Here is a 27,918-nt window from a genome sequence, read left to right on the forward strand (position 1 = left end):
GCTCATGCTCTGTCTCTCTCTGTCCCAAAAATAAATAAACGTTAAAAAAAATTTTTTTTTTAATTTTTATGTTTGATTCATTTTGAGAGTGGGGGGGAAGGGGCAGAGAAGAGAGAAGAGAGAGAGAATCTTTCTGCGCTGTCTGCAGGGAGCCTGACACGGGGCTCAAACTCACAAACCTCATGACCATGACCCGAGCCAAAATCAAGAGTCAGACGCTCAACTGACTGAGCCACCCAGGTGCCCCTAGGAATTATATTTCTAAAGACTCATATATAATGAACTTCTTTCTCTCTCTCTCTATATATATGTGTATATATACACATATATGTTTATATATACACACATATATATTTGTATATACATATATGTACACACACACATATATGCTTATATATACACATATATGTGTATGATACACATATATACACGTGTGTATACACATATATACATATATACATATATATACACATATACATATATATACATATATGTGTGTATATACATATATGTACATATATATGTTCATAGATGAATATATTTACATTGAATGAGTGTGTGTGTGGTTATACGCATTTTTCCCCCCTAGCTCTGCCTGTGTACTAGTTCTAGAAGCAATAACAACTCCAGAAGAGTAAGCATAACGAATACCAGCTCAATCCTGGTTAAACACCACCCTCTGCCTCCCGAGGCAGCTGATTCCAGGGCTGGGGCAGGAGAAGTCTTAGACGAGCCTGAAACATACTGGTAGAAAGGAAGTGCTCAGAGAATGATGGGGACTTGTCATCATTCTGGGGAGTCCTGCGAGGCAAGAGGACAAGGAGGCAGCTGGAAAGGGGTCCCACTGGTCAAATCTGGGATACTCTGAGCATTTCAAATAATTCCTTGTAGTAACGGATTGTCATCCATTGACTAGAACACCTACGCGTGGCGTAACTACATGGATATAAACAAAGGAGGAAAAACTGTTTTACAGGAAAAAACAGTCTGGCTTCACGCTGATCCGTCCAGCTCCCATCCCGCACCCCGGGGCCCTTCCTCACTTTCCTCTTCTGGGTTTGTGTCTCCTGTCTTTCCTGGAGAGAACCTGGGTACTAAACAATACCATCGTATTTATCCATTTATGCTCCTTCCCACAATACTCACTCAGTTGTTCCAGAATTGCTGCACTGGTGCCACAGCCCATAACACACCTACTAAGCGAAGGTCAAGACTTATTTGCAGTTCTTTTTGACCTTAGGATCTCAATCTCACGGCCCGGCATTTGAACCGGAAGAGGCACCTTCCGGATTGGGTTTTGACGTACGTGTAGGAGTCTCCCGGGAAGACAAAGTGGAAGAGAGGACCCTGCAAAGGGACATGCATGTGCAAAAGGCCTGGGGAATGAAAGAGGGGTGTGTACCCCCCTACTAGGGCAGGGGCCCAGTGTTTGTTTACGGGGAAAGGAGATAACAAAGGGTAGGTCTGGAGAAGAGTGTGGTGGGGGATGGGGGTCGTGGCTTGGAAGGGCCTTGAATGTCAGGCAAGGAGCTTGGGGTTGATGTGGCAGGCACTGGGGAGTCCTGAGGGGCACTGGGCTTTACAAAATGTGCAGGGTAGATCGGCAAGTTGGTGGGGGTGATTGAGACCATGAGATGCGATGCCCGAGCTGCCAGGGTGGCTTTGGGGTCACTTCTCTGGAAACCTCCGTATCTCGTCTGTGACTTGGGCCAAAGAGAGGATCCACTCCCGGGGCTCCCCGGGGACTCCCCAAGAGCCCTACCTGGCCTTTGGGGTCTGAGGTAGAGGCTGGGCCACTCACGCGCTCTCTGTGTTCTGTGACATGTCTGCTTCCTGTTTCTCCTCCCTCAGGGGAAGCCTCAAAAGAAAAACGCGCTCTCAAAACAAAGGAAGACGGGTCCTCGACTGCAGAGGAAGCAGGAAGCTCTGACCCTGCTCTGAGCCCAGCTGCCGGGGCCTGGGGACAGCGGGATGGAGTCCGTGGCCCTGTACAGCTTCCAGGCCACGGAGAGTGATGAGCTGGCCTTCAACAAGGGGGACACGCTCAAGGTAGGGTGGCTGGGATGCGCCGAATTGGTCACACATGGAATGGGGGGGGGTTAAGAATGAGGGCCCAGGACAGCCCCCCAAACAGAGTCCAGCTTCTAGAGGAGGACGGGCCCAGCTTCTCCAGTTATTGTGATTCTGGACAAGCCACTTGCTTCCTCTGAGCCTCAGTTTCCTTATCTAGGAAATGGGGGGATAATTAACTAGGACCCGTCCTTTGGAGGCTGTTGTGAGGGTTCAAGGAGACGTTACCATAGTGCCTGGCAGGGGTTGGTTCAACACCCAGTTTTCCGGGCGAAGAATTTGAAAAGACAGTTGAAAGGAGGGAGGGAGGGAGGGAAGGACAGAAAAGCTCTTAGGAAAGAATCACGTGGACATACTAACCTCCTGGGGCTGAAAGAAATGTGCCCGAAGTATAAGAATGAGCTTCCCAGCAGTGTGGAGAAAAGGGAAAGGAGAATCCTACCACAGCTTGTGTCTCCTTGTCTGCCCCCCCCTTTTCTTTTTTTAGTTTTTATTGTTTATTTTTTATTTTAGAGAGACAGCGAGAGAGCACGTGTGCGAGCAGGGGAGAGGGGCAGAGGGAGAGAGAGAGAGAGAGAGAGAGAGAAAATCTTAAGCAGGCTCCATTCCACAACCCTGGGATCATGACTTGAGCCAAAATCAGGAGGCAGACAGACAACCGACTGAGCCAACCCAGGTTCCCCTTTTTGATGCACATCACAGCCTTCTAGGGTGGTCCGGGCCGACGGGTTTGTGGGCGCTGTCTCCGGCAACGTCCCTGCTTATAAGTCTGCATATCCAAGCAGAGGTCAGGGGCCAGATTCAGAAGCGGCCATGCCAAGATTTAGGCACTGGAGTGCCGCTGACGTATGCTAAGGAAGTCACTGCCCCCTCCCTGGGCCTCAGTCTCCACACTGGAGCAGCGGCCATTAGACGGGGTGTCTCTCCACCCTGCTGGGCCCCGCTCTTGGCCCCAAGCTTCAAGCACAAGAGGAGGGGACAGGAACGACCATTTGCTGACACCCCACCAGAGCCAGGTCCCGAGCTCAGCAACGCACACTAACGTCCCAGTTAAGCTGCCGAGGTGGGGAGAATCAGTGGCCCCTTTCACAGGTGACTAAACTGAGGTACAGGGAGGTGACACGACTTTCTCGGCATGGGGCCAAATGTGGGGTGCACCTACGTCCTTTGCCTCTGGAACCTTCATTCTGTCCCCGTGGGTCTGGGGTTTGGGGAGCTCATGACGCTCCCCAAGAGGAACAGTGTCCCCTTAGGGGGCTCCCTTCCTCTCTATGCTGGGATGCCTGCGCTCAGGTCCACCTGAGGTGCCGGCTGGGGGCCCCGGGGACACGTGGCCATGTGGGGACGGGGGCAGGCTTAGCACCAGCACCACCTATAGCCAGGGTATGAGACCTTTGGTGAGAATCATGTCTAGTTGAGAGATCTTACCAATCTGAGAGCAGTTTGGGGTCTGTAGACCCAGACGTAGGGCTTGGAGGGGAGCAGGACAGAGAGGAAATAGGAATGAGGTGGGTGTTGGGTTCCAGCTGAGGCTCAGAGTGGACCAGCCAGCGGTGGATGGGGATCAGTGGGCGTCCCCCAAGCGACCACAGCAAAGGCTGTGAAATCTCCACTTTCCTCCCAGATTCCTGTGCCCGCGACCCCCACCCCCATGTTAGTCAAGTTTCCCCGCTAACTTCTGCTAAAGCGTCAGCCAACTCCTGGTGTGTTTCTTTTACCAGAAGTGCTGGCTAAGGCAGGAGCGAGTGAGCTCATGAGGACAGGGACCACACCAGGGCACCAGGACGTGAAACAGTGCCTGGCATGCAGTAGCCTCTTGGTAAGACATGGGGAATGTTGCAGGGAAGAAGGAAGGAAGGATTAAAGCGTTAGCTGAAACTTGGGCATCCCTCATGTCCACAGAGACTGACGAGGGGACCTTTCAAGCTCAAAGAACGATGGAGGAATGCCAGGCAATGGGAAGAGTGGCCTTTTCTCCCCTTCCTTCCTTCCTTCCTTCCTTCCTTCCTTCCTTCCACAAACACTTGTCAAGCTATGGAGCACATACTCTGTGCCAGGCATTGTCCTAAGTGCTAAGGGTATAGCAATGGAACAAGGCAAAGTCCCTGCCCTCCTGGAGCTGACATTCCAGAGAGTGAGTGATACCAGGAGGTGATAAATGGATTGAAGAAATCAACCCAGGGAGATGAAATGCAGAGGGCCAGTGGGTGGGAGGGGACAATGGGACAGCTTTAGGTGGGGTCGTCAGGACAGTCTCTCAAAAGAGGTAACATCCAGGGGTGCCTGGCTGGCTCAGTCAACAGAACATGAGATTCTTGATCTCAGGTCATGAGTTGGAGCCCCACATTGGGCATAGAACTTACAAAAAAAAAAAAAAAAAAAAAAAAGAGGTAACACCTTAGCTGAGACCTGAAGGATGAGTTGGAACCAGCCATGCAAAGAGCCCGGGGAAGAGAGCAGCAGGTGGGAGGGAACAGCTGGTGCAAAGGCCCTGAGGCAGGACCGTGTCAGTGTGTTTGAAGAGTTGAAAGAAAGGTCTGTGGCTGAAGTGCAATGAGGGAAGAGAATCACAGGGTAAGGGTGATGTTGGGAGGTAAGCAGGAATTAGGACCTGTGAAGGATTTGTATTTCATTCCAAATTTGAGGCATACTCACGGAAGAGTTTTCAGTAGGGACAAAGACTGGATCGAGTTTACATTTTGAAAAGATAACAGAGGGGACAGGAATGGAAGCAGAAAGGGGCTCTTGGCAGTCCACTAAGTAAGAAATGAAGGTGGCTTAACCTAAAAAAAAAAAAAAAAAAAGACAAGACATTCACGTCCTTAATATGTAGAGCTCTTATAAATCAACAAGAAAAAAAAAATCACAAACAGCCTAATAGAAAAATGGGCAAAGGATATGAATGGGAAAATTGCCGAAGAAGCAACGTAAGCAAGCAAGTGCCCAATTTCACCAATAACAAAAGACATGCGCCTTAAACCCAGTAATCGTTCCCCATTTGCCAGACCAGTGAACTTTTATTTTAAAAAGAATCTCCAAGTTTGTTGAGGATGCGAGAAAACATGCACTTTTACATGTGGGAGGTGGACAGGTAAAGTGACGATCATCTTGATGGGAACTTGGGAAACATATAAAAAGCCGTAACAGTATCCATGTGTGTGAGCCAGAAATTCTGCCTCTGGGAACCCGAGATGTAATCAGAGATGTATGTGTGTTCTCTCATAAAGGACTCAGGGAGCACTCAGTGTGTCCCTGGTCCCATTCTCTGCCCTGGAGACTCAGCAAGGAGAAAACGGGTGCAGTCGCTGCTCACGCAGCTGGTATTCTGGTGGTAGACATGGGCCACAAACCAGATAAATAAGCAAAACACAGTTTGTCAGATGGAGAAGGTGTATAGGGAAAAAGAGAGCAGGTGAGAGGTGGGGCACGTTGGCAAAAGCGTCTGCAGTGTGAAATTAACCTGTGTTACCGGCTTAGTGCCAAATATTACACAGTCCTGAAAATGCTCTTTGGGGAGGGTGTCTCATGCCATAAAAAAGCTCCTGATTCAGCATCCAGTGGCGAAACGCAGGATGCAACCCTATCCACACAGACAGAGGGTCACCTCTACACAGATAATCAGTGGATGTTCATTTTGTGGAGGGGAAAATGGACAGTTTTCTGGGCACTGGATTTGTGCCTAGAAAAAAAAAAAAAAAGACTGGAAAGAAATGACCTGATAAGCTAGCAGTTGTCGGTCTGGGGTGGTGGGCCAGGAGCTATTCACATTTTCCTCTACTTTTTCTGCACATCTCACATGTTCTGCAACGAGCAAGCATTCCTTCGAGGGCCAGCTGAGGCGGTGGGATAGCACGTTCACGGTCGTGCAGGTGCAAGGTCACATCCTGCCTTTATTTCGGATTTGGATGGATTTTTTTTTTTTGTATTAGCTTTATTTTGTTGGCTTTTTATTTATTTTTGCGTTAGCTTTTAAACAGACTTTATTTTTCAGAAGGTTTTTTGTTGTTTTTTTTTTTTTTTTTACTTTTTAACGTTAATTTATTTTTGAGAGACAGAGCGCTAGCCGGGGAAGGGCAGAGAGAGAGGGAGACATGGAATCTGAAGCAGGCTCCAGGCTCCACACCATTAGCACGGAGCCCGGTGCGGGGCTCGAACCCACAAACCGTGAGATCATGACCTGAGCTGAAACCAACAGTCAGACTCCTAACCGACTGAGCCACCCAGGCACCCCCAGAAATTTTTTCTTTTTAAAGAAATTTCTTAACATTTATTCATTTTTGAGAGACAGAGGGAGCCAGAGACAGAGCCGGTGAGGGAGCAGAGAGAGAGGGAGACACAATGTGAAACAGGCTCCAGGCTCTGAGCTGTCAGCACAGAGCCCCACACAGCACTCGAACTCACAAACTGTGAGATCATGACTTGAGCCAAAGTGGGACGCTTAACCGACTGAGCCACCCAGGCGCTCCTTAGAAGTTTTCTTTTCTTTCTTTTTTTTTTTTTTTTAATGTTTATTTTTGAGAGAGAGAGGCGGGGACCGGGAGAGGCAGAGAGAGGATCTGAAGCTGGCTTTGTGCTGACAGCACAGAACCGGATGCAGGGCTCGAACTCACGAACCGGGAGATCATGACCTGAGCTGAAGTTGGTGCTTAACCGGCTGAGCCACCCAGGACCCCCCAGAACAGCTTCAGATTTACACAGAAATCAAGGAGACAGTACAGTGGCATCTGGACCCATCCCTCCCTATCTGTAACATCTTACATTATTAGCACCGTGCCATTTCTTCCCCCACAACTGTGACAAAGTATATTAGGGGACACCAGAAAGGACAAAGTGGAGGGGACAGGGTGGGCAGGGGGCAGATTAGACACCATCTCTAAATATATAATAACCACAGCTGGTTTGTAATGGTTCGCTGTCCATTTCAAATTTCAGACTGACTGTCCTCTATGTCCAAGTGATTTTGAGTTATTGCAATGGGATCGTCTGTTCTCTATGCATTTTGTCTTGTACAATATATCTGTGGCCTTGGATGAGCACTTAATTGTGTGGCTGCATTCGTGTGTCTACCTTGTCTTTCTCTGCATCCCTGGTAGAGACACGACTGATGTCCCCACGGGAGCTGCGTCACGTCCTGGGTCTCATAAAGGCTGGAGGTGGATGGAGGTTGCTTCTGACTTGCAAAGATGCTCAGATCATCTTTCCAGATGGTGGAGGTGGAGGGTGAGGTCCCAGAGGCCACCAGGGTGGAGAAGGTGGGGGTGGCCCAGAGCCCACGGATGGTGATAAAGGGCAGCCCACGGGGTATGACACGGAGGGCACTTCTGGGAAAGGAGGAAATGCTCTGGCAGCCACCTTGACCTTAGGTGCCTGAGTGGCTCCGTCAGTTAAGCGTCTGACTCTCGGTTTGGGCTCAGGCCATGCTCTCACAGTTCAGGAGTTCAAGCCCCCCGTGAGGCTCTGCGACAACAAATCTTGAAGTTGCAGAAACCTACAACCACCATGCAATTTTTACCTTAATGGGCTGATGTGGCTACGTTATTAACTAACGAACATACTCAGAGTTTCTGTCTGGCTTTTATTTTTTTTAACATACTGTCTTAAAACATTCTTTACCCCGATTCCCGCGTTTCTTGGGGCCCCCTTAAGTTTTGCTCCCGAGGTGCCTCACCCCCCTCACTCTTGCAGAGCCCTCCCTCTGTGCAACTGTAAAATCGTGAGCACGATGTCACCTTGTGTGCCCCCTTCTCCCAGGCCAGGGCGGCGCTGTGTGGTCAGGTGGCCCTCCTTCACCTGGCTGGGGTGGGGTGGGGTGGGGCGGGGCGCAGCTCCTGGAGCCATCCCGTTCCTCCTTCCAACCGGTGCTTCCTGAGCGCCCCTGAGGGCCGGGCCCTGTCCCAGAAGTGCCCGCAGGCAGATCCCAGCCTCTGGGAGCCCGAGGTGAGAACTTCTGAGCTCTGGTCTTGGAAGAGACCTGGGTGGCACATAGACCCACACTGGGCACACGGCCCCAGACATCACTTCCTGGAACAAAGCATCCTCCCCGGTAGGCTGGGCACGTCCGGGTGCACAGGACCCCACTGTTCCCAGCTGAAGGAGGGGGGCCGGGTGGTGGCTTCACCCCCATCTCTCCACGGATGACCCGGACCCCGAGACCCAGACTCGGGGAGCCCACAGCCTCCTCGGCATCTCCAGAGACAAGGTCGATGGCACCTCGGACCCAATGCCGTCAACCCTGAGCCCTCTAACCTGCTCCCCGACAGCCATTCCCATGGCAGCTTGCCAGCACTCGGCCCAACCCCCTCGAGTCGTCCTGGCTGCTCCCCAACTGTCTCGTACCCGGCCGGTCGTTGAGTCCTGTCAGCGACTCTGCCAAAACCTATCCAGAATCTGACCGCCTCTCCACACCCCCTCCCCGACTGCCCTCCTCCTCCAGGCCTCCCCCGACCCTGGGCAGGTGCACAAGCTCCTCACTGCCCCACCTGCCTCTGCTCCTAGCCTCCCCAGTCTCCACACGGTGGCCGTAACTCAGAGCCTGAGCCTCCCCTGCTGCCCCTCCCTGGCTTCTCTTGGCTTTTATTTATTTTTTTTTTTAAGTTTAAATTTATTTATTTTGAGAGAAAGAGTGAGAGCACGAGCAGGAGAGGGGCAGAGAGAGAGAGAGAGAGAGAGAGAATCCCAAGCAGGCTCCGCACTGTCAGCACAGAGCCCGACGTGGGGCTCGATCCCACAGACGGTGAGGTCATGACCTGAGCCGAAATCAAGAGTTGGATGCTTAACGGACTGAGCCACCTGGGCGCCCCTTCTCTTGGCTTTTAAAGGAAAATCTGAACAGCTTCCCGTGGCATACAAGCCCTACGTGCTCTTGCCTGGCTGGCCTTCCCCACTTCTCTTCACAGTTCTGCCCTCCTGAGTCAACTCCAGACCCTCTGGACTCCTCTCGGTTCCGAGAGCAGGGCTTGCTACCACCTCAGGGCCCCCTGCACTGGCTGTTCCCTCTGACTTGGACACCGTTCCCCGCATTTTCTCACCTCCGGTTCCTTCCTGTAACCGGGGTCTCAGTTCGCATATCACCTCTTCAGGGAGGGTTTTCTGGACCACCCCATCTGTCCCCTGTTGACAATCTGCCTGCCCTCAACCAGACATCCTCGATTTCGGAGCACCTGCCACTAGTTTAAGGTACCTGTTCAGTTGTTTCCTTCCTTCTTTATTGTGTGCCTCTGCCCACAATGTAAGCTTGTTCCCTGCTGTCTCTCTAGGACTTTGCACGGTATCTGGCACACAGCAGGTGCTCAGGAAATAACTGATGAGTGAATTCCCTGGCTGGGGGCCTTGGGGTAGGACAGTGTCCTGGGTGGAGGGCACCCATGGGGGTAAAGGCCGGGGGCAAGCCAAGGTGTGAATTTCACCAGGGAGGAGCTGATCTGTCTCCTTGGTGTCGGTTTTCATGGCCCGGAGGGTCTGTAGCTTTTGAACAATTTTAACGGTAAGAATTCAGCCAATCTGGGGCACCTGGGTGGCTCGGTCGCTTAAGGGTCCAATTCTTGATTTCGGCTCGGGTCATGATCCCGTGGTTCGTGAGTCTGAGTCCCGCATCAGGCTCTGTGCTGTCCCTGGCTTGGGATTCTCTCTCTCCGTCTCTCTCTCTCTGCCCCTCCCTCGCACGCACTCTCTCTCTCTCTCTCTCAAAATAAATAAATTAACTTAAAAAAAAAAAAGAATTCAGCTAATGTAGCTAACGAGAACATCACAGATGAGAAAACTGATGCCAAGACTAGAGAGAGAGTCGGAAGCAGACGGAGTAGCCCAGCCCCAGGCTCCAGGGCATCTTCCTTGAATCTGTGGCCATGGAAGACAGCCCACAGGCTTTAATTCTCCCATTAAGTTGGGGAATTATTTTTGTTTTGTTTTCAGCAAAAGCTTTCCTGAGTCAGCCACCTGCTTTCCGTCTGTCCCCGGGGCTGCTGACCTTGCCCAGGCTACAGACTCAGGAAGGAAGGAGTCAACGGGGCCTGGCAGACAGACAAGGGGGTGCCTGCCTGCACGGCCTGGGCCCAAGGCAGCAAATCCCAGCTCTTCCTGGCAAAATGGAACTAAGCTGATGCCCTTGCGTCTGCCTGCCCCTCGGCTCCTTGCACCTGCAATGCCCCCATAGTAGCATGCTCTTCTATATCTGATTTTTTTTCCCCTGTCAACAAATACCCACTAGGATTGAGCTGATGTGCAGATGCCCCCTTGGCCCTGGGTCCAGACACAAGTGGGAGGTAGAGTGGAGGTAAACACCAGTGGGCCAGGGTCCCCCCAGACCAGCTGAGCCAGGAATCCCAGGCCCCAGAGTCCTGGCTTGCCGTATGGGCTCTGCCTCCCCGCTGCTGGGTGGCCTTGCTCGCCTCCCACCTCTGGGCCTCGGTGTCCCCATCTGTGAAATGGCCTTTGGTGATGAGCTGTCCCACGGAAGGCTTGCCCCGGGGAAAGGAGGAAGGGGCCCCAAGATTCATTCTGTACATACTGTTCCTCCCTACGGCCGCTTGGTTGCTCATCCACTGCAACTACCAGCCCGACTAGGGCTGTTTCAGTTCCTCTCGACCCACCTGTGGGGCTGCAGAGATCTCACGCCATGGACGAGGAGCCCATGTGACCTGGGCAGGCCAGGCCTCGGCTACATCTTAGCCCAAAGACCTCCTTTATTTTGCTCTCTGGTGCCTGAATCCCCACCACCCTGCATTGTCACCCCTGAACTCAGATTATAAGGGTTGTTTAAGTGTAAGTGACCCCAGGTGACCACCAGTAGGCGCTGAGCTCAGACTGGGGCTCCCCGACCTTCCAGGGTCCCTCCGACCTTTACCCCATGGCTCGGTGCACGGCATGCAAATGCTGCAGAAACCCCATGTTCAGGGGCACAGCTCAGGAACTGAGGCACCCCAGATCTGCCTGGGAGTCCAGCTCTGGCCCCCCTAAAGTTCAGTGCACTGACCAAAACCTCACTGGGTCCCCAGCTGTCCAACCTGGGGAGTCTGTGACCCTCTTGGGGACAGGCTGTCCCGGGCCCTGAAATCAGACACGGCCCTCGTGAACTGGGGCAGGTCCCCAACCCTCCCCTGTGAAGTGGGTCCTGGGCTGGCATGGGTGATGCCCACCTGGGGTCCTTGAGCGGCAAGACCTCAGCTGGTGGCAGCCGTGCCTCTTCGGTAAGCAAGTGACCGTTGTCCCTCCCGCCTGCAGATCCTGAACATGGAAGATGATCAGAACTGGTACAAGGCTGAGCTGCGAGGTGCTGAGGGCTTTATTCCCAAGAACTACATCCGCGTCAAGCCCCACCCGTGAGTGGCTGCCCCCGCCCCCTGCCCCGGCCCTACCCTCAAGGCGGCCCCAGCCCCTGCAGTCAAGTGTCCTCACCTGGCCTGGCCCAGGCCGAGCCGAGCTGCCCGAAGGGCACCCCTTAAGCACGCCCCTGGCTTCTAGTCATCAGTGTCTATGCTGAGCAGGGGCAGAGGACAGAGATGCGAGGACCAAAGTGGTGGCAGGGTCAGGGCCAGCCCAGGCCACGCCCCTGAGGGCCTGGAACACCAGAGAATGCCCAGGAGAGTGCTGAAGGGGACAGGGCCCTGGGCTCTCAGCCAGCTGGGCCACTGGCTGCGGTGGGGTCTCTGGCAGGTCCTGCTGTCTCTATGCCTCAGTTTCCTTACCTGTAATATAAGAAGGGCCGAGGCTTCAATCTGCAGAGGATTCTCGAGCCCTCTTTAAGAGTGGGTGTCATGCGTGGGGCCAGGCATGCTGGGACCTGGGACCTGCTGGCCCAGGGAAGCTCCCGGCACGCCCTCAGCAGGTGGCCTCCTCCCACGCCGCTGCCCTGAGAAGGGCCGGGGCCGACCCCGGCCCCAGAACAGGCCCAAGTGGCCAAGAACCTATGAAAAACTGACTGGACATGCCTGAGATGAGGGTGGAGGTAGGCCCCTCACTCAGTCACTCATCAAACACTAGCCGCAGCCCCAGGGGGCCTAGCTGGGTGATGCCAGAAACACATGATGAGATGCTGGGGTCGGAGCAGCCCCATCCTGTGGGAGCGACAGGTCATAAAGAAAGCACGCGATGGGAAGCCCGTCAGCATTGAGGTAACTGGGGAAGGCTCCTCAGAAGAGGTGACAATGAATGAGGTTTAGAAGGGTGTGTAGGAGTTAGCTAAGCAGCAGAAGAGGAAGGCATTCCTGGAAGAGGGGACAGAGAGGACAATGAGGAAGAGGGTCTCAGATGCCAGGCTCACGGTGGTGGGGAGCGTGGTGATGGCTGAGCAGGGGAGGGACCCTGTCACAGGTGGAGGCGTGTGACAGGGCCATGCAGGCTGGAGGGGACAGACTGGAAGCCATGAGGTGTGTGTGACGGTGAGTTAGCAGGGGAGGGCAGTGCAGGGTCAGGGTGGGAACTGGAGGGTATTTCCTCTTTATCTGCCTTCGAGTTATTTCCAAGCTGCTACCACCTCCGGCTTCCTGTGCGGGCAAGGCCCCGTCCCACCCACATCCCCAGCTACCCTGCCTGGGTTCCAGGCATCCCCAGCCTCCCCACGCAGAGGCCGCTGCCTCTAGCCGACATCCTGGGCTGCAGCTATGACATCCAGGCCCTGCGGTGGCCCTGTGGGCAGATATCTGTCCCTCTGGCCTTATAGTCTTTCGGTCAATAAAAGGAGAGCACGAGGGGGAGAGAGAGAGAGAGAGATGCCAGGTGCCCCAGGGAATCCATAAGCCAATGGAGGACACAGGCAGGAGTGACCACCGTGGGCCGGTGGGTCAGAGAGAGACCGCCAGGGGGAGGAAATGGCCTGGTGAAGGCCGGAAGCCCAGAAGGCACAAAGCTGCTGAGGAGCCCTGAAGAGAAGCTCGCATTTGCTGACCCAAGATTTCGGTGCAGGGCCAGGCCTATCTGGGCGACGCTGGTGGCTGAGACAAGACCGCACCTGTTGGAAGCCATGGAGGGTCCCCGTGTCTGAGGCCCTTGGGGTCCCGGGCGTCAGTTCTAGCCACTTACATCTGGGACAGAGCAGGGACAGGGGTGAGGCCCCCAACCCACCCGCCAGGCCATGCCCAGATGTGTTCTTGGCTATCCTCAGCACCCTCCCTGGCCCCAAAATAGCGGTGGGGAAACTCGGCATCTGACTCAGCCCGTCGGGCCCCCGGGTGTGGGGGGAAGGGGAGGGGGAGGGCTGGGGCGGGCTGGGGTCCCAGAAGGCCTCATCCTACACCAGCCCCACTCCTTCCCTGAGCACCCCCACTGTCTCCCCTGCCTGCCCGGGGAGCCCCTGGGGGAACCATGATACCGACCAGGGGCCCCAGAGGCACCCACCTGGCCGTGTGCCCGCGGCAGCCATCAGGGAGGGCTTCCCAGAGGAAGGGCATGGTCTGCTGGGCCTGGAAGTTACAGTAGAAGTTTGCCAGGGAGGGCAGCAGACAGGCCTAAGCGAGTGCTGTGCGGGGAGGGGCGTGAGCCATTTCACAGCAGCCGAGGCGCCTGCAATCTCTCCAGGGCAGACAGTGGAGACAGCTGGATTCTGGAGGTCTCGGGAAATGCTTGTCCCGCACCCCATCCTTCAAGCCACCTGAGGACCAGCCCTGCCTTCTCCTGACGGGGGGCAGGGCTGGCCTCCTCAGAGGGTGTGGTTGCCGAAGCCTTTGAGGGTGACGGCCGCCCACACACTGACGCCTCCTATGGGGTTTTGTGGGTTCTTTGGAGACACCCAAGCCCTCAGGAAACACCCACTCAGGGCCCCACTGGGACACGGCACCTGCACCTGTGTCCTGCTGGGGGCCGCGGCCTCCCAGCTCAGCCTCCCGAACTCCGGGGACCCGGGCCGAGCTTTCCAGATGGTGGTCTTGAGCCCCCACACTCAGCAGCCGTCTTCTCTGCCTCCCCTCCCAGGAAATCCACCGTGAGATGGGCTCGGGGTCCCCACCAGTCTGGGGACAGCAGTAGGCTAAGCCTCGCTTCTGGGTGTGGGCTCCACAGAAGCAGCACCTGAGACGCAGTGGGAGGACGAGAACTTTATTTTGGAGCGGGAGGCGGGCAGGGAAGGAGCCAGTTGTCCACACGGCCGCGGACGGCGGCGACAGACAGGAGGGGCACCGGAGGGAGAGGACGCGGCACAGGCACCCCAGAGTGTTCCATCGGGGCAGGGAGGTGAGTGTTTGTCCACCTGCTCGTCTCAGAGAATGTTCCGGGGGCTCGGTCCACCCTGCACACAGGCCTGTGTTAGTCGCCAGAAAAAAGCCCCGGGGCCGAACCCCGGTGTTCGCATTTGGCCCAGCCCCGTGAGGGGACGGTGGGGACGGTGGGGACGCGGTGGGACACCACCGGCAGCTGCCGCTCCACCTATCGCCCTGGCTCTGGGCTTCGAGGGCTCGTCAACATCCTGACACAACAGGAAAAGTCCCACCTCACATCCGCCCCCGGTGCCAAACTCAGACTCAGGAAACATTTGCTGAAAGAGGGAAGGGAAGCTTGACGAGGGACGGAATCTCTGGACCCCACCCGGGGTTGGCCGTGGTGCCACCATCAGACTCTGGCTGCTCTGGGCCTCAGTTTCTCCAGCTGAACAAGAAAGGGCCCAGCCAGAAACCACCTGGTTTCTACAAGGGTGGGCAAGGCCCACAGAGGCCGGGGCTGCATGGGCCACACAGCGAGATGGGCAGGCCTGGCAGAGAAGCTGAGCCCCAGCCTTTTGCCTCCAGGTACTGGGGGCAGAGGGGCAGTGGGGGTCTTGCACGACTCTAAGCATTTACCAACCACTTCTGCATTACCCAGTTCTATTTGGTCAGCTAGAAAAGGGACTTGGACCTGTGAGCAAAAGTCCAGACGGCCTCAGTCTGTGCATCTGTGAAATGGGTGCAGGGAAACTGCTAGTGCTTCTGCCCTCCATTTTTTCTTCTTCTCCTTCTTTTTTTTTTTTTTTTTTTTTCACTTTTCAGAATCTCTCATCTAAAACAGAGGAGCTCAGCTGGGGTTGGCCAGGTCGAGGCGCCCTAAATTTTGATTTTTCTCATTTCATAATTTCTCATCTCATAATATGTTTGCCTGGCTTGGGCTCAGGAGCCAGAACGCCGGGATCGGGTCCCCACTCCTGCCTGCCATGGCGTGTACCCTTGGGTTCGTTGCTGTGTGATTCTGAGCCTCGGGCTCCTCATCTGTGAAATGGGTGCAATCACATCTCCTGTGTCTCGGGACCGCCGTGAGGATCCGCGATGTTGGACGCCCGGCACACGGGGAAGGGGTGGCCTGGCCTCCCCACTGCCCTCACTCGCCCCCTCTCTCTGCAGGTGGTACTCGGGCAGGATTTCCCGGCAACTGGCCGAAGAGATTCTGATGAAGCGGAACCACCTGGGAGCCTTCCTGATCCGGGAGAGTGAGAGCTCCCCAGGGGAGTTCTCTGTCTCCGTGAAGTGAGTTCTGACCCATGGGGGAGCGCAGAGAAGGGTGGAGAGAGTAGTCTCCCTGAGGGAGGAACAGCCAGAACCTGGAAGCAGGTGACTGTCTGGGGCCGGGGGCGTCCGGGAATGACACGCACCCCGGCGTGTGGTCCAGAGTGGTGGGAATATGCTTGGAAAGGGGGTCGGGGCTGCCTGCAAGGCCTCAAGTGCCGGCACGAAGGGTCTCTGGACATTATTCTCTGGGCAGTAGGGAGCCATCAGAGACTCATCATGAGCGGAGGAAGAAGGATGCCAGGATTTGATGTAATGGAAGCCACTGGGGGTGAGAGAAGCACCGAGACACCCAGGGCAGGTGTCCAGGATGTGCTGTGGACAGGGTGCCACCATATGGTGCCGTGATTGAGATGAGGGACTGTGGGGCCAGGCTGCTTGGGTTCAAGTTCTAGTTCTGCCCTTTCCTGGCTGTGTGACCTTGGGCAAGTCACTTAACTTCTCTGTGCCTGCTTCCTCTGATGTGAAATGAGTAATTGCAAGGAATATATGCGTCAATATATATATATTTTTTGAGTCAGTATCTTCAGAGCGATTGGAATAGTGCCTGACATTGAAGCAGGGTCGCCGTGATGGGAGGGTCTGGCTTTGTGACCAGCAGCTCCTCGGGCGTGACGTGGCCGTCTCTGGGGAGCGCAGAACCCAATCCCAAAGGCCACAACTAGGGCCATGGAGGAATCCAGGCTGGAAGGTAGAAACAACTAGGGCCATTTTTTGGCAGATCCCTCCGGCTGCTATGAGGAGGAGGGATGGTTGGGAGTAAGCGGAGCACTTGGAGGCCAGTGAGGAGCCAGGCCGGAGGTGGCGGTATCTGGGACTCTGGAGGGGGCTGAGGACATGAAAAGCGACCGGGGAGGGGAGAGGTGTGGATCCGCGAAGTCAGGGCCGCCAGCAAAATGCCGACTGTCAGGGTCTCCGCGGGAGGCGCCCACGGTGCCGGCTTTTCCTGTCACTGACCACTGTATTGGGGTGGCAAGGTTGCCAGCGGGAGGGAGGGAACAAGCAGTGGACCCTGGAGCTTGGCAGTGTGGCCCCTAGGAGGCCGTTCTCCCGGGACTGGGTTGGTTCATGGCCAATGGCTTGATTGTCCAAAGGATAAATGAACACGGGGCCACTTTGTTGTTTAATGTGGGGGCCGGGGGGGGGGGGAGTGTGACAGGGCGCTGGGGTCCGGGGAATCCCAAAGAAGCAGGGAAAGAAAGACACGGACAGGGAGGCTGCTGGGGCATGTGTGTAAAAATGACCCAACATCACGAGAGTTCTCGGCACTTACCTGATCCCCTCCAAGCTATGCAAGCAGCCGGCCAGTTCCTTTTACTTCCCTTCCGCCCTTGACCTCCAGGGAACAGACCGGTTATCCCAGGGGATGGGAATGGCTCTGGCCCTCTTTGAGCCTCTATTTCCCCATCTTAAAAATGGGAGCATTGTTGAGGCGCCTGGGTGGCTCAGTCGGTTGGGCGTCCGACTTCAGCTCAGGTCACGATCTCGCAGTCTGTGGGTTTGAGCCCCACGTTGGGCTCCGTGCTGACAGCTCAGAGCCTGGAGCCTGCTTCAAATTCTGTTATCTCTCTCTCTCTCTCTGCCCCTCTCCTGCTTGCACGCCATCTCTCTGTCTCCCCAAAATAAATAAGTCTTTAAAAAAATTTTTTTTAATGGGAGCACTGCCAGTGTGCATGTGTATGGGGTCGGGGGGGATGCTGTGAGTTCTTAGCTCTGATCCACCACCCCGCCCCCCGCCCCAGGATGGTCGTGGGCATCTGGAGTGCCCCCTGGGTCACTTCCCACTTCCACAGCTCAGCCTCCACTCCCCAGGATCCGTGCAAAAGCAGGAAATGGAAATTTTCCGTGTGCTGGCTGTCCGAGGGCCTGGTCAGCTGGGAATGGCGCTGGGGACTCAGCCGGACAGCTTCTGCAGCTGGAGCTGAGGGGAGGTGGTGGCCCTGCCAACCCCCACCCTGCCTCGCCCGCCTCTGAGATCAAATCACACCTCCATGCACTGCCCTCTTCTGGCGATTCTTTGTAAATGCAGCCCGGCTGGTGCAGGTTCAGATGCTGCTGTGTGTGTGTGTGTGTGTGTGTGTGTGTGTGAGAGAGAGAGAGAGAGAGAGAGAGAGAAAAGAGAAGAGAGAGGGAGGGGGAGAGAGAGAGAGAGAGAGAGAGAGAGAGAGAGAAAACCACAGAGTGGGACAGAGAGAGGAGTCAAACCAAGGAGTGTGGTGGGAATATAGACACGGCCTGGCCCAGGGGTCTCCACGATGAATGAATAAATATGGGCAATTCAGAGACAGGGGACACTTTCCACATGGTGAAGGAGGTGATATCTGAGCTGGGTCCTGAAGCCCGAGTAGGAGTTTGGTGTACAAAGAGAGGAGAGGCATGTCAGGCACAGGGACTAGCCTGTTGGACCCGGAGTTGGGGTGGGGCAGGGGTGGGTTTGGATAGCAACAAGTCCGACCAGGAGGGGAGACAGGCAGTACTAGGAGGTAGTTGTTGAGCAGGGGAGCCAGCACCCATGTCCTGGGAAAAGGCCTGGGAGCATCTTTCAGAGAAATCCTAGCACATGCCCTTCCGCACGTCCCCCAGGGCATCCTGGCCGAGTCCCCCCCCCCCCCCCCCCCCCAGGTCAGAACCAGAAGGAGCTTCCAGGGCTCAGCTAGCTGTGGTTTGTGCACAGCGTCACCAGGTGGCGTCCTCCACCCCCCAGTTTCATCCCAGCTGAGCCACGCCTCCCAGGTCCTCCTCCCATTCCTGGTCCATTGTCTCTCACGGGGGCCTTTCAGTGGCCCTTGGAGGATCATAGGGCAGGGATTAGAGTTGGAAACTGAGACTCAGAGGGCGTATATGGCTGGGAGTGTGGGCTTTTGAGCCAGAATCTCAGCTCTGATACTAGCTGTATAACCCTGGGCAAATTACCCTCTGAGCCTCAGTAAGTGCTCCAAAAATGCAAGTTATACTAGTGATTATATTACCTTCTAAGGGCCACACTGCTTCCCAGCGCCCGTCCCATGAACCCAGGGCTACTAGAGAAGGGGCAGTGACAGAGTGGCAGGGAACCCAGTTCTCGTCCTGACTTCGCTTCCTGTTCCCCCCACCCCACCCCGTGCCCCCGGGCAGGTCCTGGCTTTCTCTTGGCTGTAATGGCCTCATCTACATCATAGAGACAGCAACCCCCAGGTTGTGAAGTCCAGTGACTCGATGGCCATCCAGCAAAGTGACAGCGGTGCAGGTTCAGGTGTGAGAGCATTTCCGCCTGCATCGGCTTGGCTCTCGGGGACTCTGACCCCATTCCACGTGGCATCTCCCGCATGCTCACGCCAAGCCCCATAAAGCTGTCAGAGGTGGGGTTTATGGGCCTGGGCTGCCTCTCGGAGTGAGAACGGCCACGGCTGACTGCCCTTTATGAATTTACAAAGGGCTATCTGCCACCACTTCCAGGGGCATGTCTGAGCTGGCAGCCAGCAAGCCAGGGACCAAGGCTGGGGCGCAGTGCCTGGGCTGTGTCGCTTTTGTCCCACACTCCCAGCCAGCCTGCGGTGGATTTCTCCACCACAAACGGCAGGTTGCTCCCAAGCAAGGCATTTTGCTTCCGTTCAGGCCGGAAGCGCCCTGGAGTCAATGCACGTATGTTTGCTCTGGTCACCGAGTACCTACTGTGTGCCAGGCCTTGTCCCAGGTGCTTGGGATTCGGCCATGAACAAAATGGGACAAAGCTCCCTGTCCTTCGGGCACCCATTTCTACTGGGGTGACAGACGGGAAACAGTTATACAAATTACCTAAAATCGTGGAAGATGATAAAGGCTCTAGGGAAAGTGAAGCAGGAAAGAAATGGTGGCAGAAGGTGGAGGGTGCAATACTTTGCGGGCAAAGACAGAGAAGAAGTGATCCCCAGAAACCCCGTTGGCAGGAAACGGGGGCTCAGAGAAGTGCAGTAACTTACCCAAGGTCACACAGCAAGGAAGAGCAGAGCAAGTGCCCATTGGCCCTCTGCGCCCTGACAGACCCACCTGTTCTGAGTCCCAAAGACCCACAGGTCCCTGCCAAGGTCCCTTTGGTTCGATTTCATGTCTGCTGCGGCACGTGTATTCCACCCCAGCCCTTTTCTGAGGCTAGAGAAGGGCCATGCCCAATGGAGATCACCCGGTGGGGGTGAGCACCCACACCTCTGCCCTGGAGGGCCCACAGGCCCCAGCTGGGGCAGTCCTGGGGCTCCTGACCTTACCCCAGCCTTGTGTATCCTGTCCCTTTGCTGCTGCCACTGTCCCTTTGCTGCTGCCACCAGGCCAGAAAAACCAGCCGGGCAGGACAGGCTGTTGCTAGCACCAGGACTCAGTTGGTCCTTGAGGCTTTTGTTACAGCCCAGAGGCCAGGCCCTGCCCCTCTTTCCCCCCACCCCGCCCACAGTGGGCGGGTGTGGGGGTCACACACAGAGACAAACACACCCACGGCTGCAAAGAAAGGGACTCACACATATACTCGCACTCACGGAGTAGAGAGAGAGAGAGAGAGAGAGGGAGAGAGACCTCCCCCCCCACACACACCCCTAGACATGAGAGACAGGGACACCAGGCACACGCAAGCCCCAGGACACTCACACAAACACCGTGGGCACTGCCCACTGTTGTGGACCAGCTCCACGTGGCCCCTCCTCTGGCCTCGCCCGGGTCGAGACCCCTTCCTGGCCGCCCTTCCCGCCTCCAGCTCAGCAGGGCTCACAGGGCACGGCTGTCTGCACTCAAGCCATCCCCCCTGCCCAGTTCGGGGGTCATCTGGAGTCAGACATGGATCCCCCTATGTGCCCTGCAGCTCCCCTGGGCCGGGGGGAGGGAGAGTCCACAGAGGGTCTAAAGGGTTCTCAAACACCTCAAGGCTCCACCCGGGCCTTGAAGGATGGCTAAGGCCAAGACCACAGAGGAAAGGGAAGGTGTTCCTGGGGAGATCACTGGCAAGGGTCCCACGAGGCTGGAAGATAAGCTGGCTAGAGAGAGGGAGACTGCCCCAGATGCTGAGTCCTTGGGGCCACCCGATGGAAGTGGCCCTGCTCAGCCTCAGACAAGCGTGATCACTGATCAGGAGGGGCCACGCCTGGCTTCCATGGCCGCCCCTGGCTGTGGGCAGGCCTCTCTCCTTTCTGGGTCCCGCTCTCCTCACTACAGAACAGGAAGGTTGGACCAGGTGGGAGAAGGGACAAGGCCCGTCGTTTACTGAGGACCTATACTATGCACCACACACAGGTGAGGGGCTGGAACACGCAAGCATCCCAGATTTGAGAATTCTCCCAGTTCTCAGATTGGAAGGCTCTAGAATTCCTGGGTCCCTTGTCCCTTTCCTGTCTCATCTCCTCTTCTCTGCCGGCCGATCGTCCTGTGTGATCAGGGAATGCTTTGTTCCTGATAACTTTCCTGGTAACTGAAGGTAACCTCCAAGCACCAAAAAGTTCAAAGTTGTGGTCCGTTGGGGTTGAGGTCATTTTCTTTTTCTTTCTTCTTTTTCTAATGTTTAATGTTTATTTTAATTTGAGAGAGAGAGAGACGGATCACAAGCGGGGAAGGGGCAGAGAGAGAGGGAGAGACATAGAATGTGAAGCAGGCTCCAGGCTCTGAGCTGTCAGCACAGAGCCCGACGTGGGGCTCGAACCCATGAACCGTGAGATCAGGACCTGAGCTGAAGTCCGAAAGTTGGACGCTTCACTGACTGAGCCACCTGGGCGCCCCCTGGAGATCATTTTCACAGCTACTACCCCCTTGTCTGTCCCCTTACCCAAAGGGGAGGGGCCGTCCTTACCCCAGGTTCCTCCTCCTGCCTCTGCACCAGGTGGCCCAGACATGGAGTCCTTGGGGTCCGTCTCCTGGTTTCTCACTTGCCCGGCTTCGGGTTGCCTTACTCCGCTGCTGGGAGAGACACTCCTCCCCGAACACCCCTGCCAAAGTCTAGGGACCGGGGAAAACCTGATCTCGCAGGGACCGGACACTAGGGAGTCATAGGGCTTAGAGGCTGCCTCAAGGGGAGTGTGTGGCCTCTGGGAGGCTGTGGCAGACCAGACAGGGCAGGAGGCACCGTCCGCCTGCCCGCCCTAGTTCCATCCCAGGAACACGGGCATGCATGTCGGCCGGCCGACAGCATGCGCGGCTTAGTCACCTGGGAACAATGCTTGCTGATGAGCGGCTTTGTCTCGGGTTTGGGCATCACTGCTCCACCGGGTCCCAGAACTGGCTCACCTTGGAGCTAAGCTGCCCTGAGATCTGGATGTGTCTTAGAGAGGGTGTCGGGTCTATTTCAGGGTCAGGACACCTGGAGGGCTGGAATCACAGCTCAGAGCGGACCGGACAGTAGAGGGTTTCAAGAACAAAGCACCTGATGAGCATTTAAGCCTTGGGCCTTGACGCTCTAGTCCCTGGGTCTAGCCTCTCCCAGCTGGGCTAGCCCTCAGGGCCCACTCCGGCCTCCCTGCCTTTTCCGTGTGTAGTATGCAAGCCATTATGTGCAGTGGGTCAGAAGACGGGCCGTACAAGGGGCTGAGGAACCCAGGGAGACCTCTGACTCTGACTGAGTTTGGGCCATTTTACCTGGGCTTTGAGGCATGAGTAGGAGCTTGACTCGAGAAGAATTTGGAGAAAACTGTGTATGCAAAGGCTTGGAGGGGAGGTATGTTGGAGTGGAGAGAGAGATTCTGTGTGGTTTGGACCCCTTAACATGGGCAGGGTGGGAGGCATCCCACTTTGCCCACCACCCCCCCCCCCCCCCCCCCCACGAACAGAACAGATTCACCTTAAACAATTATCTTCAGTCTTTAATCTTAAACCTTCAACCGAGCAGCACACCCGCCCCAGGACTGACACTGGAGGAACCACAGGTCCCAGGCCTTCTGGGCTCTCAGCTCCACCAGCCACCGGGGCAGGAAGCCCTTCCACGGGCAGGTTCCTAAGCTGGCTTCTTTTTGCTGGGGAGCCGGGGTTCTCCTGTGTTCTCCCCGAAGTCACCAGCAGAGTCCCCACCTCCTGCAACCCCCCTCCGGGGAGTGCATCAGCGCCCCCCATTGGGCAGGTGAGGAGGCCGAGGCCCAGAGGCCCAGGTGAGCTGACCGGAGCAAGGAAGCGTGGCCGTGGTCTTTTGGCCAGGCCCAGAGGATGAGAGGGAAGGCCTCCTGGGGATCACAGCCCAAGGAACAACGTGGTGCAGTAGCAGTCCTGGACTGGGGCTGACAAGGTCTGGGACGTTCCCCGTATCACAATTAGAATTACGATTACTGCTATGGTCATACAACGAGAACCAGCAGGGGAGCATGCTAGAATGACGCTTGACACGTGGGAGCTTGGATGTGGCCCCAGCTCCGGTGTCTGTTGCCGCGTGTGACCCTGGGGGGGGGGGGGGTCACGGTTTGCACTCGGGGCCTCAGTTTCCCCGCCGTACAAAGGGCTCGGTTTGCACCTCCTGGACCACGTGGTGGGGCCGGCCACCCTTGCAGAAGGAAGGGTAACTGCAATGGTTTGTGCTGCCCATTGTCCTAACGCTGGCCCCACCTCTGGTCCCAGTCCATCATGGCCTGTCCCGGCGTATGGGACATGCTGCGTGCGGGAAGAGAGTATATGAAGTGTACGAAGGAGGTGAGGCTGGGCAGGTAATCAGAGCCAGATCTCGAGTCCGAGGTGTTAAGATTTTCTCCCGAGGGCAATGGGGAGCCATAGAAGGTTCTTGAGGTAGGGGGCAGATAGAGACATGAAGCATCCGACACACCTGAGCTCCTCTCCCACCTGCAGGCTTTGGTCTGAGTCAGCATGGTCTGAGGACTCACTCTTCGTGGGACCATGAGGACCGGGAAGGGGCTAGGGGAGACTGTCATGTCTGAGGGGCATATTGAAGAGGTGTGAGAAGAGAAGGCCGTTTATTGATTGATTGATTTTTAAAGTTTATTTGTTTTGAGAGAGACAGAGACAGAGAGAGAGAGAGAGAGAACAAGTGGGGAAGAAGGGCAGAGAATCCCAAGCAGGCTCTGCACTGTCAGCACAGAGCACGAGTCGGGGCTTGAGCCCACAAACCGCGAGCCCAGGACCTGAGCCGAAATCAAGAGTCGGACGCTCAACCGACTGAGCCACCCAGGCAACCCCCTCCCCCGAGAGGAACCCGTTCAATGCTGCCAATTAGCCACAGGCTGCATTTTCTGAACCCTTTTCCAGAAGGTGCTACCATTATCCAGAAGCTGAGGTTTAGAGAAGTTCAGTGACCTGCCTAAGGTCTCACGTCGACCTGCCCTCCCGCCCTGCACCTTCTCCCCCGACTGCGGGTCTCAACCAGGGCTGAGAGGGGCGAGCTTCCAGGGGGAGGCAGAAGGGAGGCCCCGGGGCCCCGCTGAAGCTGCCCCTCTCCGCTAGCTACGGCGACCAGGTACAGCACTTCAAGGTGCTGCGCGAGGCCTCGGGCAAGTACTACCTGTGGGAAGAGAAGTTCAACTCCCTGAACGAGCTGGTCGACTTCTACCGCACCACCACCATCGCCAAGCAGCGGCAGGTTTTCCTGCGGGATGAGGAGCCCCTGCTCAAGGTAGGGGCCCCCCCTGCCCCCCCCGACGTGAGCCTCCGCGGGGGGCCGGGACACCTGCCGGGTCTGGCCACCCCCCACCCCCACCGGCAGCCCCGCATCCAGCCCAGGCTCTAGAGTCCGACTCTGGTGGCACTGCAGTGAGACACGCAAGGGTGGGGACGGAGAGGGAAAGGAAAGGAAGGAAGAGAACGGACGTGACGCGGGGCCACCAGTGTCTGGCTTGTTCTCAGCTCCTGGCGCAGGGCGTGGGTCACAGTAGGCACTCGGTGTGAATTTGCATGAATGAAGGTACAGACACCTGCCGAGCCTACTGGGTGCCGTGCGCGCTGAGCTGGGCTTAGTATGCTGGGGTCCTCATCTGGCCATTGCCCGGGTGAGGAAACTGAGGCGCACCCAAGACCACCCACCGGGTAGGCTCAGTCCGGGTTTCTGGCCCCGAGGAGCTGGTCTTGGGTGGGGTGGAGGCAGTGTGAGCGCTCGTGGGTGAGGGCCTGGCTGGGCTCAGGGTGTGTGTGTGTGTGTGTGTGTGTGTGTAGTGGGGGGTGGGTATCCAGCCGCCACTGGTCCTCGCAAGAACAGCAATTTGCTAGCCAGCCCTTTCATCAAGGGGCCCCTAGGACCAGCCCTCGCTCTCATTAGAATGATGATAGCAGCCAACAGGGTTATTAGCCCCGGTGTGGTTTCCTCTGGGAGGGGGGTTCGGCAAGGCCTGGGGCTAGAGGTCAGGACCCTGGGACGGCCCAGTTGAGCCTGGGCTCTGCAGGGGAACCAGGGAGCATAGCCTGGGGGGGAGGCTGACGGACTGCTACAGAGAAGCTCCAGTCCTGCCTGTCCCTAGACCCCCACCACGCGTGACCTTCGTCCGTTCCTCAACTGGGCCTCAGTTTCCCCTCTCATGTGCCAGGAGGGTCAAACGGTGCCTCGGGAGACCCCCATTCGTGCACTCTGGGCCGCCAGGAAGCTGCCGGGCCTCCTCAGTCTGATCCTGGGGCTGGGTCGGTGGCGAGCTCTCCTTCTGAGCCACCTTCCCTCCCCTCCCCCCTCCCCCCAGGCCTCTGTCCCAGACCTCCTGCAACCTCTCTCCTTCACCGCCGTGGGCCAGGTCTGCCCTTGGAGAATGTGAGGGAGCCAGTGTGGAGCTGGCTGAGGGCTCCCCACACTGCCCCCCCCGCCCCCACTGCCTCGCTCTGGCCTGGGCCCTGGGGTCACCCACCCTGTGGGAGAACTCCAGAGCTGGCTCAGTCCCCTAGGACCCATGCCGCCTCCTACTTCCTGGGCAGAGAGCCGCTAATTACAGCCTGTCCACTGATCCTATCACCCATCCCGGATAAGATTCCGCAGGCTCAGAACAGAGATGCCAGTGGGACCGGTAGGGCCGGGACACCAGGTATAATCGTCACGGCGACAGGCTGACGTGCCTGCAGAGAGCTCTTGTCCGCCCGCCATTTGCAGGGGGGGGAAACTAAGTCCCACGAGGGTGGGGACTTACCCGAGGTCACCTCGGGGTATAGATAGGACAGGAACCCAGGCCTGAGAGCTGGGAGCGGCCCTGAGTGACATCCTCTCCCTCCAAGCTCGGTCAAGGGCACAGCCATAAACTCTGTTCCTAGCTATGCACCACTTTACAGCTTATAAGGCCCGTTCCTGTGGCCAGGACAGCGGTGTTGGTCTGTGGAGAGGGTGGCGTAGACTTGGAGTGAGAACAGAGTCCAAGCTCAACTCTGCCCTCCCACCCACAGCAAATCACTTCTCTTGTTGGGGCCTCCTGAAAACCCCCACTAACCACCTCCTCCCCTCGCAGGGCCCCCGGGCCTGCTTTGCCCAGGCCCAGTTTGACTTCTCGGCCCAGGACCCCTCACAGCTCAGCTTCCACCGCGGTGACATCATCGAGGTCCTGGAGCGCCTGGACCCCCACTGGTGGCGGGGCCGGTTCTGCGGACGCGTGGGCTTCTTCCCACGGAGCTACGTCCAGCCGGTACAACTGTGACCGGGGTGGGGGCCCAGGGCGGGGGCAGAGCCAGCTGGCCATCCGCCCACCAGACACTGAGGTCCAGAGAGAGGACGTGGACGCCCCGTCCCAGGGTCCCACGGGGCTCAGCCTCACTGGAACGTGGACCTCCTCACTGCCAGGCCCGGGCTCCCGCTGCTTCATACAAACGGAGACGGGGCCTCAGTGCCCGAGGACCGCTGCGATGTTCAGTGCTCACCAGGCAGGGGGAGCTCCCAGAGCTTCCTGCTGGCCTCTTCCTGTTGGCTGCCAGCTCCATGGTGTCACGGGGCAGGGGGACAGAAGCCCCACTCACTCCAACCATCAATGGCCGCGGTCTCAGGGCTCTTGTATTTGGGGGCTCTACCCGAGGAAGCATGGCGGACGGGTTCACCTGGGGCTGACCATCTTCTGGGCCTCCCTGCCCACCCTCAGATGGCCTCTTGAGGTGTTCTGGCTACCGGGAAAGTGGCTTAGCGGTGAGGGACAGGCACGCACATTGACCTGGACCGATGGACGGACTCCAGGTGGAGACTGACTTCTCAGCAGCCCCCTGACGACTTCGGGCCCCACTTGGGTGTCCAACACCCTCACCCCACCACAGACACTTTGGGGAGGGCCTGCGGGAGGGGAGTGCAGGGATGAAAGAAACAGGCAGCTGTCCCTCTCCCATAGGCCCGACACGATGGACAAGCTCCGAGGGCAGGCCCCGGGCACAGCCACTTGGGGGACCTGGCTGCTCTGGCCTTCTCTGTGTAGGCCCAACTTCTGCCCGGACTGGGGTTCCCGGAGCTCAGGGAAGCTACAGGCCAGGCGGGAGGCCAGGGCCACCGCCGGACTTTGAGGTCCAACAGCATCTGGGATGGGACACTGGCCTGAGCACAGGCGGGGCGTCCACTTGGAATGTGCCACCAGAAGCCAGTACTGACTAGCCCCTGCCCAGGGCCTGGGCACTTTGGGGAGCAGGAAGCATGAAACGGGGCTCCGAAAGTGCTTCAAATGCCAGGCTGATGGTGGAAGGGGCAGGGAGCGGGGAGGGAGGGAGGGGACGGCCTCGTGGCAGCCAGGAGCAGCTGGGATGGGAGGCAGGAGTCCAGGGAGGGGGGCTCCCCTCTGCCCAGGGCCGTCTGGAGACCCTTCAAGCCCCAAGCTGCTCCTGACCTGGGCCCGTGTATTCAAAATAAAAACAGGAAAATGAGTATAAGGATGTTGATCGGAAACCTCATTTTCTTTGCTTTGTGCTGGTTTTGAAATACCACCTTCTTTCTGTCCGTCGCCCCCGACCTTTTTAGGACTCCTCCTTTGCCGGCTCAACTGGTGTGTGGGCACCGGACCGGCTACGCAGTCGCGAGGGGAGTCCCTGGGTCTCTGGGCCTCGGTGTCCTCAGTGAAAGCAAGGTAGACCTGAGGATTCCGAGCGCTCCGGCCTTCTTGGCCACGGGGCCAGCGTCAGGCGAAGTAGGCGTAGAAGAAAATGTTGACACACATGAGCAGGATAGCGTTGAAGCCACACACACGGGCCCAGAAAGCGTGTTTCTGGCGTGTCCGGCCATCGCCTGGAGGAGGTAGGAGGAGGAGAGGGAGACAGATGAGGACCACAGGGCCACACTTCGTACTCCTACGTCCAGGGTGCCTTGGGGTGGGAGAGAGACTCAGAGCCTAGGGTCACACACGTACCTGCTTTGGCTCCCACGAGCACATCCTGAGCCAAGGTCCACCAGGTAAGGTTCTCAATCTGCGGAGAACGATCGGGACGTGGGGGTGTGGCAGGACAGGGGCGGGCCCAGACAGGGTCAGGGGTCGGTGACGGAAAGTGGGCAGCTGTGTTCAAAAGGGGACGGGGGTCAAGAGCTAGGAAATTCTGT

General features: G+C 57.0%; 2 protein-coding genes across 3 annotated transcripts in view; one reads left to right on the forward strand and one right to left on the reverse strand.

Annotated features, from left to right (window-relative positions):
* The first annotated feature begins 1,861 nt into the window (after window positions 1–1,861).
* GRAP (GRB2 related adaptor protein) lies at window positions 1,862–27,832 on the forward strand. 2 transcript variants are annotated; one of them, XM_027047639.2, is made up of 6 exons: window positions 1,862–2,049; window positions 11,290–11,387; window positions 15,369–15,491; window positions 23,898–24,033; window positions 25,868–26,041; window positions 26,729–27,832. In XM_027047639.2, the coding sequence occupies exons 1-6, from the start codon at window positions 1,972–1,974 to the stop codon at window positions 26,810–26,812; spliced, it is 693 nt and encodes a 230-aa protein (XP_026903440.1). In that variant the 5' UTR covers window positions 1,862–1,971; the 3' UTR covers window positions 26,813–27,832. The 2 variants fall into 2 exon arrangements, with proteins under 2 accessions (XP_026903440.1, XP_026903439.1); XM_027047638.2 differs by having other exon boundaries at window positions 1,864–2,049; window positions 23,898–24,066; window positions 26,729–27,812.
* The window catches only part of SLC5A10 (solute carrier family 5 member 10), a 63,856-nt gene continuing 59,394 nt past the window's right edge, over window positions 23,457–27,918 (reverse strand). The window contains exons 15-16 of the mRNA XM_027047637.2: window positions 27,731–27,788; window positions 23,457–27,609 (exon numbers count right to left, since the gene is read on the reverse strand). Of these exons, the coding sequence (XP_026903438.1) occupies window positions 27,503–27,609; window positions 27,731–27,788 (165 nt within the window). The 3' untranslated portion in view covers window positions 23,457–27,502. The remainder of the gene's footprint in view (window positions 27,610–27,730; window positions 27,789–27,918) is intronic.

This window comes from Acinonyx jubatus, chromosome E1, assembly GCF_027475565.1.
Source record: "Acinonyx jubatus isolate Ajub_Pintada_27869175 chromosome E1, VMU_Ajub_asm_v1.0, whole genome shotgun sequence".
Classification (NCBI taxonomy): domain Eukaryota; kingdom Metazoa; phylum Chordata; class Mammalia; order Carnivora; family Felidae; genus Acinonyx; species Acinonyx jubatus.

What these genes read in the sequence shown, in the direction of transcription:
- GRAP (XM_027047638.2), top strand. Translation starts at nt 1,972, where the DNA reads ATGGAGTCCGTGGCCCTGTACAGCTTCCAGGCCACGGAGAGTGATGAG. An exon ending in ACAAGGGGGACACGCTCAAG is followed by an intron (nt 2,050 to 11,289) that starts GTAGGGTGGCTG and finishes TCCCGCCTGCAG; the next exon opens with ATCCTGAACATGGAAGATGA. An exon ending in ATCCGCGTCAAGCCCCACCC is followed by an intron (nt 11,388 to 15,368) that starts GTGAGTGGCTGC and finishes CTCTCTCTGCAG; the next exon opens with GTGGTACTCGGGCAGGATTT.